Below are 16,956 nucleotides of genomic sequence, written 5' to 3' on the forward strand. Positions count from 1 at the left end.
GGCTAAGAAATTGGTTTGACATGTTGATGCTCTGAACAAATTGTTGTTCCAATTCGTCCAGGAAGAAGGGCAAGGGGATGGGTACTACGTAGTTAATGACTGATGTTGGTTACATATTTCATATTTTGGATGCTATCATTTGAATGGGGTTTCAGGTAAAAGGAAATGCCATGTTTAACTGCACTGTGAAGATTAAGTGAGAAAATCTGTATGAAGCGCTGAGCACAGCACATGGCACCTCATGAGTAATCAGCACACACTCATGAGATCACCCAGGGTATTCCATCTTTGCTCCCACTGTCTTAGTGGCGGTTGGACTGCCAGGTGGAAGTGCCACTAGGCTCTCAGATATGTGGGTCATCCCTGCAGAGAAACTGGGCTGGAGAAACAAATTTGGTTGTCATCTGTATGTGGATAGTGTTTGCAGTCTTGTACATGGATGGGATTACCCAGGGAGAGCTTTTGTGATGATAAAGCAAGCAGGAAGCAGACACCAGAGAGTTTAAATCAGACTTAACAAACATAAATTGTGATGTTGGTACAAATAAAAATATTTATACTTTAAACAATGAATTTACTCCTCTAGCATCTACTATGTGCAATATACTTTTTAAGGTACTGAATGATCAAAAAATTAAAGTACAGTAAGTTACAGAAATGGATGATAAAGTCAGACCAAATGTAGTACATTTATAGCTATATAAATAAGAAATTATTTTTTCTAGTTATTAAAACATTTTTTAGAATGCTATGATAATAAGTCATGGAAATTAGAACTAAATTGTCTTTTAAAACATGGATATGTTTTCTTCCAAAGTTATTGAAATGTGAAATAAAACAAGGACCATCATTTAGAGGTTTATCCTGGCTCTGACTATAGCAACCATGTCCTGTTCTTGCTAACAGGCCAGAAACACCCAAGGACACACTGCAGATGTGTGTGTTTGTGTGTGTGTTTTTCTTCCTCTTCTGTGTTTCATTTTCTCTGAAAAAATGACTGATGGTTTTCTTTTGTAAATTGCACTATGATTCCAATTGTAGAGGTAAGTTCTGCCAACATTTTTTGATGTGTAGGAACTATTTCGAATTCATTGCTTTATTAAGCCCACTTTTTTTGGTTTTAAAATGAAACAAAAAATACTTTCTATTTCTTGGTAATCATTTAAAATTAATATATAGAGTTATGACACTGGGCATTAACCTTTGGCCATATCTACACAAAATATATTTTTATTAAAGACTATATAGTAATTTTGTCGAAACAAAACCCCCAGGAAACTAAAAACATTTGTATTTGGAGACAGTGAGCCAAATTCTAAAATTAAAATTCCATCTTGATTACTGCGTATTTTGAAAACCATATGTCATGTATCTCTACTCTGCACTTCAAAGGGTAATGGACTCGGGTATGTATACAACAGGATGATCAGTTGGTCACGTGGTCTGGAAAACTGGGTCATAATAGAAGGAATGCTTGACGGCATGGGGGTATTTAGACTGAAGAAAGTACTACTTGAGGGAATTGTGATTGTTTACTTCAAGTACTTGGAGGACTGATACAAGGCAAAGGATAGATGTTCTGTGTTGTTTCAGAAGGCAATATTTATTTATAGCAATGGGTGAATTTGCTTATTTCAATCACCCCAGCAGAGAATTTTCCTCTGAAGGCGTCAAACGTATCTAATGGAATTTTATCAGTAACTGGGAGGGATCTCTATCAGGCATTGGCATAATGTGGCCTTCTGGCCAGATCTGGTCTACTCTCTGTTTTATAAATAAAAGTTTATTGGGGGCACAGCCATGTCCATTTGTTCCTGTTTTGTCTGCTGTTGTTTTTGTGCTACAAAGGCAGCGATGAGTATTTGCAACAGAGACTGGATGGACAACAGGTGTTTACTATCAGGCCTTTAACAGAAAGTGTTTCAGACTCCTGGTATAGAGAAGAGTCAAGGGTGTTACAGAAGATCTAACTCATTGGATAGTAAGGTAGTATGTGCTGTGAGTGTGTGTACTCAGTCACTCAGTCATGTCCAACTCTTCGCAACCCAGTGGACTGTAACTTGCCGGGCTCCTCTGGACTTTTCCTCCTCCTCCGTGGAATTTTCCAGGCAAGAATATTGGAGTGGATTGCCATTTCCTCTTCCAGGGGATCTTCCCAACCGAGGGCTCAAACCCAAGTCTCCTGCATTTCCTGCATCGGCAGGCAGATTCTTTACCACTGCACCACCTGGGAAGCATTAAGTTAGTACAGGTGGCCTCAAAGATCTGTCCAACTAAGATTCTATGGTTCAATACAGAGTTGATAACATATATATATACTTTAAATGTGTTTAGTTTGAGTCAGAAGTAGAATAGATGTATTCGTTGATATAATTGTATTTATTTTTTCACAAATAGCATTTGTATGGAATGTCAAATAATAACAGCCTTTTGCTCTGACTATGAAATGCCATTGTTTTAAATTTCTAGCGGTTACGGAAGTGGATGGGAATGAAGCAATGGATTTCATGAATCATTAGATAGTGTCAGATTCAAAGTTATTTAATATTTGTAAAAATAACTTTTCTCTGACAGACCATTAGTGGCATGAATTTCTGTTAACAGACTTGCTAGTTTTTCCTAACTTTATCATCTGAGAATCTCAAAATGCTTTGCTAGTATTTTTATACTTTATTCATTTAAATCCTTTTACAAACTGATAGTGTTATTAAGATGGAGAAGGCGATGGCACCCCACTCCAGTACTCTTGCCTGGAAAATCCCATGGGCAGAGGAGTCTGGTAGGCTGCAGTCCATGGGGTCGATAAGAGTCGGACACAACTGAGCGACTTCACTTTCATGCATTGGAGAAGGCAATGGCAACCCACTTCAGTGTTCTTGCCTGAAGAATCCCAGGGATGGTGGGCTGCCAGCTATGGGGTCGCACAGAGTCAGACACGACTGAAGCAACTTAGCAGCAGCAGCAGCAGTGTTATTAAGAAAGTTCCATTAGATGTTCTATCTGTGTGTGTGTGTTTTTCATGACATGTTCTATGGAGATATGGAAGACAGACATTTTTCAGAAGAACAAAAATTCACTGAGAAGATGTAATTTTGGAAAAAAAATTTAATGTAACTTATTTGATATCAGTTACTCTGTTGGAAAACTAGAAACATGAAAAATATCTACAGTAGAGTGAGAGTTCTAATATCAGGTTTTAGACCTCAAATTCTAAGTCATTGCTTTTCTTCTGTAATATAACATCTTTATTAAAAGTACTTAGATGCATGACTTTTGCTTTAAAGTTTACACTTTATGTGAATTTAGTTCATCATATTTAATAAACGCACAATGCAACACATTTTTAAAAAATTAATGGACTTTACTTTTTAGAGCAGTTTTTGGTTTACAGAAAAATTGAACAGAAAGTAGAGAGAGTGCCTATATATCTCTCCGTAAGTCACTTCCTCTGTAATTAACATCTTGCATTACTGTGATACATTCGCTGCAGTTGATGGCCAGTGTTGATACATTTTTATTAACTAAAGCCTATGGTTTACATTCCCTGTAGAAGGAAATGACAACCCACTCCACTACTCTTGCCTGGAGAATCCCATGGACAGAGAAGTCTGGCGGGCTACAGTCCATGGGGGTCACAAAGAGTCAGACACGACTGAGTGCCTTAGCACACAGACCATTAAAATACTGCTCCCTGCTGCCCTCCCCGACCACAGTGTGTGCTTTGCCCAATATTTTTAAACTGTTGATTCCTAAACATGAGTGCGTTTTAAATTTAAACTTGGTGATTCACTTTCTATTATAGTCTGTGAAGTATTTTTCAAATAAATACTGAGTCAAATAAGGACTCATGGATGAGAAAGTTTTGTTTGCCTCTGTAATTTGTAAGTAAACAATTGGACTGATTTTAAGTGAATCAAGTCAATTATAAAAATTAAGAAATTGAAATTAAATAAAGCTACTCCAAACCTGCTATTTAAAAACGAATATGGATAATATTTCAATGCCTAATAGAAGTATTTCTGTTTCTTTGGCTGGGGTGCTAACATCAAGCTCTTTGTGCTTTTAAAAAATACTTGAAAATCAGGAAATTGTAGAGCTGACCGGCTCATTGAAGGTCACCTAATAGTTTAACAGCAATAAGTTCAAATGGGGCAAGCATCTCATCCGGTCACGTACAAATGGCAGCCTGGGTGGGTGGTAGGGTTAGACTGCAGAACTGGGCCTCACAAACAGTCATACATTAGCCCTCTTACTGGATCAAACAGTTACAGTAGCCTATCATGATAATTTTTTCATTCAGTGAATGTTCAGTGTCTTTCCATCTCCCTGCTGAGAATACAAAATGATTAAAGGTATTGTGAAAAGTCCAAACTGTCTGGGGGAAAGAGGAAAGCAGGTGAATTCAGCACAGGTTGGGAGATACAAGGGAGGAGCCTGGGACTGGAGAGCTGGGGTGCCCGGTGGAAGGTGCTCCCTCCTACCTTGAGGGGATGGGCCTGGGTTTGCCTCTCTGGCCTCATCAGCCACTCTCCCTGTTACTGGCCTTTCAGTCTCCTCCATACCATGCTTTTCTTCTCTTAGGACTCTCAGATGCTCTCCCCTCTGCCTTCCTTACCTCCAAGCCTCGCTGATTACCCCCCACTCACGCTGTTATCTGCTCTCCACTCTCACCCACCCTGTGCTCTGCTTCTTCACATCGCTTAGCACAGCTGTTAGGAATTACTTACTTGCTATCCCCTATCTTTGCCCCCAGAAAATGCTTTCAGCTGTAGTGCGAGTTTAAAGCAAGTGAGTGGCTCCAACAGGTGAGGGGGTTTGTTCTTAGATATAAAGGGGCTTGGAGGTCAGTGGATGTTGCATTCTGTGTGCTGGTCCTCAGTGTCAGGGCCTGGGTCTGTGGGGTTTTCTTATCTTTTTTCCTCATGGTTGTAAAAGGACTACTCCAACTTCCAGCACCGTGGCTGAAGGCTGGAGGGAGGGGATGGCCCTGGGTCAATTCCCTTTTATCTGGGAAGCAAACTTCGCACCTCCCTGCCACCTCTGCCTGCCCCCACCAGCCTGCAGTGCATTTCCGTGTGTGCAACATGGGCCATCTCTAGCTGAAACCAGCTTCCCAGCCATGGTAACCAAGGTGAGTGTTCTTTTATGAGATGGTCAGTTTGGTGGGGCCACCTATTTAAAGTTCACAGAAAAGTTTACTATGCTCACAGGTCCTGGAGACAGAAGGCTAGGTAGGCATGCCTTGCACAGTCAAAGAGACAATGGCAGGGGAATCAGGAGGCAGCGAGGGGAAGGTTTAGGCCAGAGCCTTTGTTGGGGGTATCTGTAGGAAGGCAAGGCAGGGCAGGTGAAAAGTTTAGGGTTGGCTGTTGGAATCATTGTGGAGGGCTTTGGACTGTAGAGTTGTCCCTAGCTGCCTGGAATCTGGCCCTGGGACGTTTAAGTAAGTGCTTAGTTGCTCAGTCCTGTCCGACTCTCTGCAACCCCATAGACTGTAGCCCGCCAGGCTCCTCTGTCCATGGGATTTCCCAGGCAAGAATATTGTAGCGCGGTGCTATTTTCTACTCCAGGGAATCTTCCTGACCCAGGCAGGGAACTCACATCTCTTGCGTCTCCTTTGTGGCTAGGCGGGTTCTTTCCCACTAGCCACCTGGGAAGCCTGAGGGATATTTAAGAGAAAGGATTACTGCCTGTTGGGATGCGGGGCCCAGTGGAGGGGGTAGGGGTCAGAGGGGTTAGACTGCATTAAAGACAAGCTCAGGGCTATCTCTAAGAGTTGGCAAGCCTCCAGGAGGGGCAGCCTGTCTCCAGCCAGAAAGGTTTTATTAAGATGTCAAAAACTTCATAATATAGAGAAAATATACAGTGGAAGAGGGGGTGGGTAATGGTGTGGGTTCACTGCTCAACAATGCCCACCACATCACAAGACTCCGGAAGGGAAGGGGTCTTCCTGTTCTCCCCGAATTCTCCAAGCCTAGCACAGGTCCTGGCACACAGAACAGACAGAATATGCATGTCGAAAAGAGAAAGTGGGATAAGGACATGCCAGGAGAAGGGAATACCAGGCACAAAGTCACTGAGCCTTTGTGTGTGTTTGGATACAAGTGACTGGAGCACAGGCAAATGTCAGGGACTATTGGAAACTGAGATTAGAAAGGAAGTTTGGGGTCAAACTGTGAAAATCCTGTATGTTGTGTTAGTTGGTCTCGTCTTCTTTCAGCACTGGGGAGTCATTGAAAAAGTTCAGTCAGGGAGCAGCACAGAATTTGGGGGTTAGGATATTAACTTGGTAGTGTAGGCTAAGAACTGGAGGTAGAGAGGCGGGAATCGGGGAGACTAATTAACAATATCATACCGTGGTTTGATAAAATAGAGGAATAATAATCTGGGGAGTTAGGGAAGTGTAGTTTTGAGGTCACCATGTAGAACAGATTCTCTAACTATGACTCTGGACTAGTAGTATCAGCATTACAGGGGGATTCTTTACCAGCTAAGCCACAAGGGAAGCCTGGAAACTTGTTAGAAATACAAAATTTTGGGCTGCCGCAGAATCAGAAGCCCTAGCCGCAGGGGGCGGGGGCTGGGGGGAGCTGTCAGTGAGTCTGGCAATCTGTGTTTTGACAAGACTACCATGTGACTCTGAAGTACTTGAAGCATAAGAACTACTAACTAGAGTAATAGGTTTGGGGGGTGCAATCGAGCAAGCTGATCCAAAGCAGCCTCTGTGCATATTAGAATCACCCAGGAGCTTTTTCAAAGGCGACTAGGTTAGGCCCTAGAGTAGACAACTAAATTGGAATCTCTATGGGTAGGACCCAGGCATCGATTTCTTGATATTCCCAGATACTTCCAAAGTGCAGTCAGGCTGAGAACCACTGATCTTGTTTAATCCTCAGTGGTGAGAAAATTCAGAGCTGGAAGGTGAGCTGCTCAAGGTCACACAGCAAGTTCAGGTAAGAATCCATTTTTTAATCTTCTTTATGATGCTTTAAACATGATCCCAACTTTCAAATACTTTGCTTTAAGACAATGGCTTCTAAATCATCCATAATAACAAATATTACTGTCAGATTTTTAGAAGTAAGTAGTTTACAGCATTATTTGAAACTCAGTTCTCCTTTAATTAACAGTATTTCACATTTCAGAAAGTAATCCTTTTTGTAAAGATTTCATAAAAATAGTTATTTTCAACATCAACAAAAAAGACTATACATAAGATATGGATGAATGGAGCTTTTCTATTTGTGTGCACTAAGTAATATTTTTTTTTTCAACTCTAGGTGGAGCTCTTTGGTTTATACATACATACATTGTTTTGTTTATAATTTTGAGACTCTTAAATAGGAACTGAGATTATTTTTAAAGTTTAAAAATTGGTAAGATGTTCTCAACATCGTTCTGCTGTCCTTTTCTGGTTTTAGAGTCATAGATATAAAAAACTGACTTTTGTTTCACTGCTTGACCAAAGAATCCAAATCCAGGCCTCAGAGTCATTTTCAAATGCATCTTAAATCTGTATTGTTACCTCATAGTCCTTAACGAATGGGATCTGTTTCCTGTGGCTTTTGTTTTTGATAAGGCTCAGTGTTTAAACAATTTCTATAAGATGGGAAGACAGGCTTCCTTTTCTGAATTGTCAGTAGAGAAAAACCTAGAGGATAACACAGCTGTTGCTATAGTAATTTCTTCAACTATTTTTACCCCACTGTGTACAAAGGAACGTTTAACTGCTATCTTCCTGTAACACAAATGAAACGTTTTGCTGCCACTTCTTTTGCTCTTTTCTCTCTGCTATCTTAATATTCCCCCTTCTCCTGGGAGTGCAATTGAAGCAGAATCCCCTGAATATGCAACATGTGATTTTTAGGTGATGTGAGTCAGTGGTTGTGATTCCTGGACCAGCAGCATCACCACAGGCATCACCTGGAAGCTGGTTAGAAATGGAGATTCTGGGGTCCCATCCCAGACCTACTAAATGAGAAACCCTGGCAGTGGGGTCCGGCAAGTGCTGAACCATGGGTATAGACTATTTCGAAAGGACAGAAAGCTTATATTCTCGGGAGCCTACATAACAAACTCCAGTGCAATCAGCTCTGCCCATTTGGGGCTTGTTCAAGGCTTTTAAAATCACCTAGGGTTTCTGTTAAAAAACAGGAATTCTCATTCAGTAAGTTTGAGATAGAGCCTGATACTCTGCATTTCTAATCCACGCTCCCAAGTGAGATGGATTCTGTTTATCCATGGAGCACATTTTGAGTATGGAGGGTATCAACCATCCTCATACACACATATGAAAGTTACTTATTATTTCTGAGGGTGTTTTTAGTTTAATATATCTAAAATCAATGAATATTTTCAGTCACAGTGGGAAGAGACAATTTCTGGAATACAGTGCTCGCTTGTCTAGTTTAAAGTGACTCACCCTTATTAAATGTGACAAGAGGGTATTGTTTGCCAGGTTCTGTCTCCAAGACCCTCTATTATAGCAGCAGCAGGAACACTTGAGGATTGAGTTATTTTTTTAGCTGAGAAATTTATTCATGGCATGATGAAGCCATAAAGACTAGAAGTTTGTTTTAGACAAAGTTTCAGACAAAAAGAAGTGGTTCACAAATGTTTGGAATCATTCACTGAGTGCTTCGTATTTATTTAGCACCCCTCCCGTGCGAAGCATTGTGCTAGGCATGTCGGGAAATTAAACATTCTTGGCATTGAGATTATAATCTACCTGAGGAAATAAAACCGTTGCCTATGAAATTTAATTACCTATACAGAGAGCATTCTGTTAAATGGTAGAGAAGTGTGGTAGACCCTCAAGAGATCAAAGGAGGTTAAAATTATGGAGTCTGATTTGGACTTTGGGGTGAGTAGAATTTAGATATTCAGAGCAGAGTGAAGAAGTGGAGGGGGAGCTTCATAAAAGACAGGGTGGTAGGACCAGGGTGCAACTTCCAGAAGTGAACCACATGGGAATATGGAAATAGTTCAGACTACAGAGGATGAGATGGTTGGATGGCATCATCAACCCAGTGGACATGAGTTTGAACAAACTCTGGGAGATAGTGAGGGCCGGGGAAGCCTGGCATGCTGCAGCCCATGGGGTCGCAAAGAGTCGGACGTGACGAGTGACTGAACACCACCACCACGATGGAGTTTAGACTTTCTGACTGGGAGAGATTTTAAAAGTGAGCCAGAGCCAGACTGGTAAGGATTTAACTGCGAGGCTTATGAGTTTACACATACTGGCCATTTTGCAAAATATTATCTTTCCCCAAATCCTTGGAACCCATGTAAGGGTATTAGAGTCTGAACCACTCAACTTAAATTGTTGTAGAAAACACAATGTCTTAATGCCAAAACACACTCATGTGACCCTCTCTGCTGTGATGTTTGTGGCTTTACATTCTGGTTTAGACAGTCATCCAGTAAAATTAGAGCCTGGGCCAGTGGTGCCTCATTGTTGATGTTCTTCTCTGGGTACAGCCTCAATTATTGACATGATATTTGGTTGCAGCCAAAGAGACCAAGGTGTGTATATTCCATGTGGCCATGGTGTTGCCTTAGAGCATCCAGATGGCTAAGTCTATTTATGCATCTCTACATCTGTTGATGAATAGATTATTGCCTGTAGCCTGTAAGAAAGCACTCATTCATTCTATGAACACTGTGAAGTATCTGCTATATCAGAGTGCTGGAAACTGTGGATATAAAGGTAATATAGTCTCTGCCTTCCACAACAATGGAAACTGAAGATTCTATAGCAGTTTGGCTTTTGTAGCCCCACTTGCCATGTCACTCCCACTCCTTCCCTACTTGCATGTTTACCACCCGAGTGCTCATGGGAGCAGTGTCCATGGTAGCATCTTCTGACAAAACACAGATACAGCTCATAAGCAGGGAGGGCACCAGCCCCTCTTAATAAAGGAAAAACCCTATTTTGTTAATACCTGCAACAATTCCATTTGCTCTAGCTGCCACAAAAGCTAGATGGTATTCCTTAGGTCCCTTCTTCATCATTATATCTAGTGACCTGTGACCTTCTACTCTGACTCTTACTTAACAAAAATATACCCAGTGTATCACCAATCATTTCTTTACTAGTCTTTGTTATATTTTTGAATCTTGATTCAGCTATGTAACACATTCATTATTCCCCACACATCAACTAAGAGACATGATAAATATCCTTTCTATATAATTATCCAACTATGACAATATCAAACAGGACAAGGCTCAGTAGCATGAGTTAGAAACTTCCCACCTTGTTCACGTATATAGACATATTTGCAAAGATAGAATGTCTAAAAGAATTACATCATTATGAAAATTTTCAAATGCACGCAAAATTAAGGGAATAGCATAATGAACATCTATATCTAGATTTTGCAGTTGTAATATTTTTCCATATTTCTGTCACAAACAGATTTTTTACCTAGTTGGGACAAACCAGCTATAAAAAATATTTGAGGTGCTGATAGGGGGCATTTGAATATGGCCTGGGTATTAAAGAACATTAAGGAATTAGTGCTAAATTTGTTAGGTCTAGTAGTAACATCATGGTTATGTAGGAAAATGTGTTTTAAAATTCAGTGTTCTGAATTATTTGGGTGAAAAGTGATGTCTGTAATCTTATACTACATGAGATTGTTGTGAAAATCCAATGGGAAGAAAGTTGGGTAGGCGATATCTAAAGAATCAGAATAACAGCTAAATGGTCTTTGTCAGTGTATGCTGATGCAATTGTTTTGAGAATAGAATATTTCAATAAATTCTAAACAACAAGCCAACTTTTAAAAATTACCATGCAATGTGCAAAATCAGGATCCTCACCTGATCCTGGGCCCCCTGCCATCTGAGAGCCTCATTCCATCCCATTTCTCCACCACTGGTGTTACTATAATTTATAATAAAAACTGTGTCTATATTTTGGTGTAGATTTCTCAAAAGCGTTTTGTCAAAATGTCCATATTCCTCTTTGCTCTATCAGAACATGCCCCAGGCGAAACCACTGAGTCAAATGTCCTACATCAGATTGTCCAATAAAGGATAAAAGCAACATGAATGATGACTTAGGAACCATGAAAAGCAGTTGGATATTACCAAAGGAATAGTTATTAACATAATTTTAGACACACTATTGGATAATATTTAGACAAGTATAGTAGAAGTCAACTATTGTTTTATATTGGCTGAGTTATTTAAAAATATGTATATGGTAATCATTGAATTAAATTAGGAGAAATTCAAGTTAATAAAGAGGAAGAGCTGTGAGAATGAATATAAAGTATCTCTTGGGAAAGTGTAAAGTGAGTAAGAAGAAGATACTGCTAGTGTAGAGTATGATTATTATAGATGAGATATTAATTCTATAGTCTGAGTGTCTATAATAACTTAGAAATAAAATTTTAAGTATTGTCATTTTCTGGATAGCTAAGGATGATAAAGGCAAAATTTGTATTGCATATGTTCACTTAAATCCCATATAAAATGATCAACCTGAGTGACCAACGTTAAGATAAGCCAAAGCTCTATTTTGGTGCCAATTTTCACTCCTTTAAACTTGTTGGGATTTGTAAAACTTGATTTTTCTGCATGAGGAGCCAAATAGGAATCTTACAGGAAAAAAATCTCTCTCTCTTTTTTTTTACCTAAACCATTTTACATGGTATTCTTTCTCCAAAGTATTTTCCTCTCGTCCTTTTTTCTCTTGGAAGAAAACTGGAAGCTATTTAGCAGAAGTTAACCTTCCCCTGGTGACGATTTCTGTCTGTAATTTTAGCAATGAATCTTCTAAGGCCAATTAAGATGTATAGCACCATTTGTGCCAACGCCAAATGGCCACTGTGCTCTTGTGTCCCTGAATATTATTCTTCTCTATTTTTTTGGGTAGGTCTGCCTGGTTTTTATCTGCTTCTGTGACTTGGAGCATGTCCATGACATCCTTCCAGCCCCCCAAACTCCTACTTTGATTTCTAATCTATGGGCTCTACTGACATATATACAGATATGCTCCTCTTAATTTGGCCCCCACATTAGAATACTCACTAAACTTCAATCTGTAGGAATTTAAAACCAACTATGATCTATCAGATATACCCATGTTACCCTAGGCATTTTTGACAAATAGCACACAGAAAATATCCACAAAAAATTGTTAGATTTTTCCTTAAATAAAATGTTTTTATATGTTAATTTTGTTTTTTAATAAAATAATATTGATACCTGCACATGCTGAAAAAGTCTACTAGTACTAAAATATTTTTTTTTGAAAAGGTAGGCACCCCACTCCAACCCATCCCTTCTTACTCCTCAATCACTGTTTTAGTGATTTCTTTGGGCATGCCTCCTGATTTCAAAATAATACTCTCAAACTGGTGTCTCTTAAATCATTAATTTTAGGCATTATCTGTTGACTTTCTATTATGATAGATGAAGATGTAACTCTTTTACTACTTATACCACACTTTCCTTCCCTCATTTCCCCAGTATGGTTGCACCTGACTTCTGGTTAAATGAAATTAGCAGCCAGTTTTTATATTCTTAGAACTTTGTGTTTACCACTGAGTGAGGTAGTGTACTCCCCAAGAACATGGCACTTAGGAGGCTGCCTTTGCAGGTCCAGAACTGCTCATCTTCCTTTTAAGGTTCCAAGGAGCAATCTGGCTCCAATTGTTCATTTCTCCTTTCAGAATTTGATGATGATAATACTTGGTTGTCAATTCTATGCAGGAGGAAAACTTTTATTCCCAAATCCTGTAACACTTTATTACAATATTTCATCAGAACAGACACAGTCCCTTAGATGGTTGGAAGCCTGTTCATTTCTCTGGTTAGATTGAAGATCAGGATTTGTGAATGTGCCTTCACAAAAAAGAGGGAATTTGAAAAAGAAAGGTTAGGATTCAGACAGGCAAAAGATAGGAGAATATGCTTTAGACTCTTGGTCTCTTGACCTCTTTATCTGAAGCCCTGGAGCTTCTGGAATGGGACATAGTTAGGCAGTCAAATGTGGGCAGAGGGTTCTCACTCATGGCTAAATTTTTATGGCTGCTGTTTTTCAGCTCAGTCCTAGGGCCTGAGCACAAGAGGCTAAGCACATGACTTTTGAGGCTCCTGGGTTGATCACGTATTCTCAGTTCCCTGCTGGTCTTCTTTCATGTCTGTTCTGTCCAGGCCCAAATATGGACCTTTTCATGTCATGCAACTACTTAGGACTTTAAAAATAAATACGAGCTCAATTTTCAATCACGTTTTTTCTCATACTGAAGACACTGAATGGGATGAAATGGTATTATAGAAGAATGACTTTACAGTTGTCTCTCTACTAAGTTTTAATTTACTTTCGTATTAAATAAATTCAGCTGCCAGGAAATTACTGCACAAATTCAGCAGACGATGGTGGCAGTTATGGTTATTTCAAAATTACAATGATTGCAAAATACATTATTAACCTGTTTGAGAGCAACCCTGGCAATTTCTTTGTTCATGGAGGTCAATTTTCTCTAGTAAAAGACTCACAAACACAATTAACTGGAGAACTTAATTTTATTTCATGTAAGAGCTTTTTTTTTTTTAACCTCAAATTAGTTATTCTAAAAAATTGGAAGTGGAAAATTTAATAATAGAGTAAGTAGATCTAAGCTTCTTTGGAAGTTGTACTTGTCAGTTCTATTTTTGGTTTCTTAGGAAACAAGTTAAAAACAGCTTTTTAAACCTTAATACATTTCTAATTACATTTCTTTCTCCCCTCTGGAGAGGCTTGTTTTTCTCTAAAAAGGTGCTGACTTCTTTACTTGTATCAATAGGAATATCAGTTTTTAAAAATTCATATTCTCTCCAACCATAGTCATTAAAAATACATATAAATGCTTGCAAAGAGAGAGCACAAAAGTCAGGTGCTTTATGTAAAGCTTTTGAAGTTGTTCAGAGTGATCCTGTGTTATGATTTGTGAACACATTTGTAACAAGTAAGATTGAATTTCCTTCATTTCACCAGATCTTCAACCACACAACAGTGTGTACAACTTATGGCTGTAAACGAGTGTGGAGACACAATTAGCTTCCTCACCTGGAGTAGGAGCAGTGTGAGGATGGGGGAAGGAAAGGGAGGAAATTGAGCCGCAGGTATGTCTCTCGCTCCTGCTCTAGTCTGTAGCTCCTGCACCTTGACGTTGAGAGGTTTCTGTTACTTTGATTTCCTCTCCTCACTCACCTTGTTGCAGATGAAAAGTGGGAGGAGGGAGGGGAATTTCACAGATGATTTGCTGCCTCTTCTGGGGCTGTGAACTGAGGGAAATGGTAGAATCTCTCAGCTTGTCTGCCCTTTTGACAGTTTTTTATGTTGACCAAGTAGTTATGAATGACTCTTCAGCTGTTGTCACCAGCTTCCAGGGAGATTCTTACTGTTGCTGACAGGCTTTAGAAAGAAGAGAAGCACATACCACGCTTCTGTGGTCACTCTTCCCTTGTTGTCCACACACCTGCCCATTTGCCCTTTTTTCCTTTCCCTAGTTCAAGCTTGAGGGGTCTTCGCGTTCACATGGCCGTCTTCTTGTCCTTCAGTTCCTCTCTGACGTCACTTCCTCGGAGAGGACTCAGCTGGGCTCCATGTCAGTGGACCTCGTGTCAGTCTCTATCACGTCACTCTTACTTCCCATAGCACTTCCTGCCTTTGGGTATTTCTGTGCTTGTCCTCCGTCTCCCTCTGGAACCTGTACTCATAGGAGAATTGAGCCTATATCCTGACTTGTTCAACAATGTATGCCATCAGCAAACTTTTTCTGTAAAGAACTAGATAGCAAATAGTTTAGGCTTCATGGGCCTAATAGTCTCAGTCACTACCAAACTCTGTCACCGTAGTATAAAAGCAGCCATGGATGATATGTAAACTAATGAATGAAACCGTGTTCCAGTAAACTTTCTTCATGAATGCTGAAACCTGAATTTCACATAATTTACATGACCTGAACATTATTCTTTTCATTTTTTTCTAACCATTTTAGCACTTCAGAACTGTGCTTAGCTTGTGGGCTGTACAAAAACAGATAGCTGGACAGATTTGACCTATGGGCTGTAGTTCATGAACTCCTGATTAAGAATACTGATTGGCTGGAACTTACCAACAGCTTATAATGAGTTAATTAATAGAATGAAAGAGAGGAATCATTACATGAAGAAGTCGATATATTTACTCCTAAAAACAGAATGTGACAGTATTCTTGAATCAGTAGATTGTTCCAGAAGGATAATAATATCCTCTTTTGATGTCCTCTGTATTCAGCCTGGTTAGTAGAGTACATGTTGCAAAATAAGCCTAAGCCAATTTAGACATGCATGGCTTTTTTGGTGAATAGTAAGAACTGTAACGGAGAAGGCAATGGCACCCCACTCCAGTACTCTTGCCTGCAAAATCCCATGGACGGAGGGGCCTGGTGGGTTGCAGTCCATGGTGTCGCTAGGAGTAGGACACGACTGAGCAACTTCACTTTCACTTTTCACTTTCATGCATTGGAGAAGGAAATGGCAACCCACTCCAGTGTTCTTGCCTGGAGAATCCCAGGGACGGGGGAGCCTGGTGGGCTGCCGTCTCTGGGGTTGCACAGAGTCAGACACAACTGAAGCGACTTAGCAGCAGCAGCAAGAACTGTAAAGGAGGTGGTGTGTTTAGCTACTCTCTCGCACACTTGCTACCAGGTAATAATAAAAGCAGGCTTCAGGCAAAGCTCAGGGACACAAAAGGTATTTATTAACTAAATATTTATTAACAAATGGCTCAAAGCAGTTCATTCAGACTTTCTGTAAACTCAAAGGAATTCTGCTGCTCTGTGGGATTCTTTTAAGTGTTTACACTTCATCCTCTATGCAAAATCCACTGGAGAAAGACAGGGCAGCCATGCAGTCAGAATTCTTTCTAAAGCCAGTAGCTAGATATGGGACCAATTAAAGAATCAACCCCCTAATGTCTCTAATGGCACACGTTGTAATTGCTAGATTCTTATGTTTGTACAAGGGTGATTGAGGGGTGTTTCCAAGTCATTTAAACCAATCCACATATTTTGGATACTTAAAAAAAAAAATTTATTTGGCTGTGCTAAGTTTTACTTGCAGCATGCGAGATCTTTGGGGTCTTTTAGTTGTAGCATATGGGCTCTAGTTCCCTGACCAGGGATTGAACCTGGCCCCCTGCATTGGGAGCATAGAGTCTTAGCCACTGGACCACCAGGGAAGTCCTTTGAATATTTTTATTTCACCAGTAATAATATATTTTGAACACATTGTGCTAATACGCCGCTAATCCAAGAATAAAATCCTATTAATAAAATAGCGTAATAGCTAAGTGTTATTCGTTGAACGGCAGAAAGATCTGTAGAAGCTGCCTCTGGAATGTTGCCTTTTTTATATAATGCCAACTGACCATTCTGAATTGTGATTCTTGATAGCAAGTTACCTGACCATTCCCAGCATTAAACGTTAAACTGACTGGCGTGTACTTGATATCACACTGATGACACTGAAGTATTGGGTTGGCCAAAAAGTTCATTTGGTTTTAAGTACAAATAAGACATTTTTCTTTTTCACCGAGAACTTTAATAAACAGTATGCTCACTCACCAAAGGAACCTTTTGGTCAACCAAGTATTAATAGACAGTGTAACAGTCGCCTCTAACTTCAGTGCTTAGTCCGTGCTATGAAGTGTGTAACCACAGGTACCAACCTTCTCTCACATACATCTGCATCACACTGGGAATTATAAGAATTACAAGGGAAGACAAATTCTGTTCTAAATCTTCTAGGAATATGCAGATTATCATACAGCAATAACTTGTACTTCCTTTTTTTCCAAACTAAAATTTACTGAGTATCAAACTAGTACATATTGTAATAGATTTTAGAACATTTGGAACAGCATAAAAGTACTTAAAAAACCCAAAAAGCAGAGCAAGAAACTATCCATAG

The 16,956-nt window shown here is 39.7% G+C and overlaps 1 protein-coding gene across 7 annotated transcripts in view; it reads left to right on the forward strand.

Annotated features, from left to right (window-relative positions):
* Positions 1-16,956, forward strand: part of ACYP2 (acylphosphatase 2) — a 179,117-nt gene that overhangs the window by 34,721 nt on the left and 127,440 nt on the right. The window contains exon 4 of one of the 7 annotated variants that reach the window (XM_061432366.1): positions 4,954-5,164. The exons of 4 other annotated variants lie outside the window; for them this stretch is intronic. In XM_061432366.1, the coding sequence (XP_061288350.1) occupies positions 4,954-5,149 (196 nt within the window). In that variant the 3' untranslated portion in view covers positions 5,150-5,164. Of the gene's footprint in view, positions 1-4,953; positions 5,165-6,843; positions 6,973-16,956 lie in introns of those variants that run through there. 2 more of the 7 variants (XM_061432370.1, XM_061432372.1) reach the window with 2 other exon arrangements.

This window comes from Bos javanicus, chromosome 11 (assembly GCF_032452875.1).
Source record: "Bos javanicus breed banteng chromosome 11, ARS-OSU_banteng_1.0, whole genome shotgun sequence".
Lineage (NCBI taxonomy): Eukaryota > Metazoa > Chordata > Mammalia > Artiodactyla > Bovidae > Bos > Bos javanicus.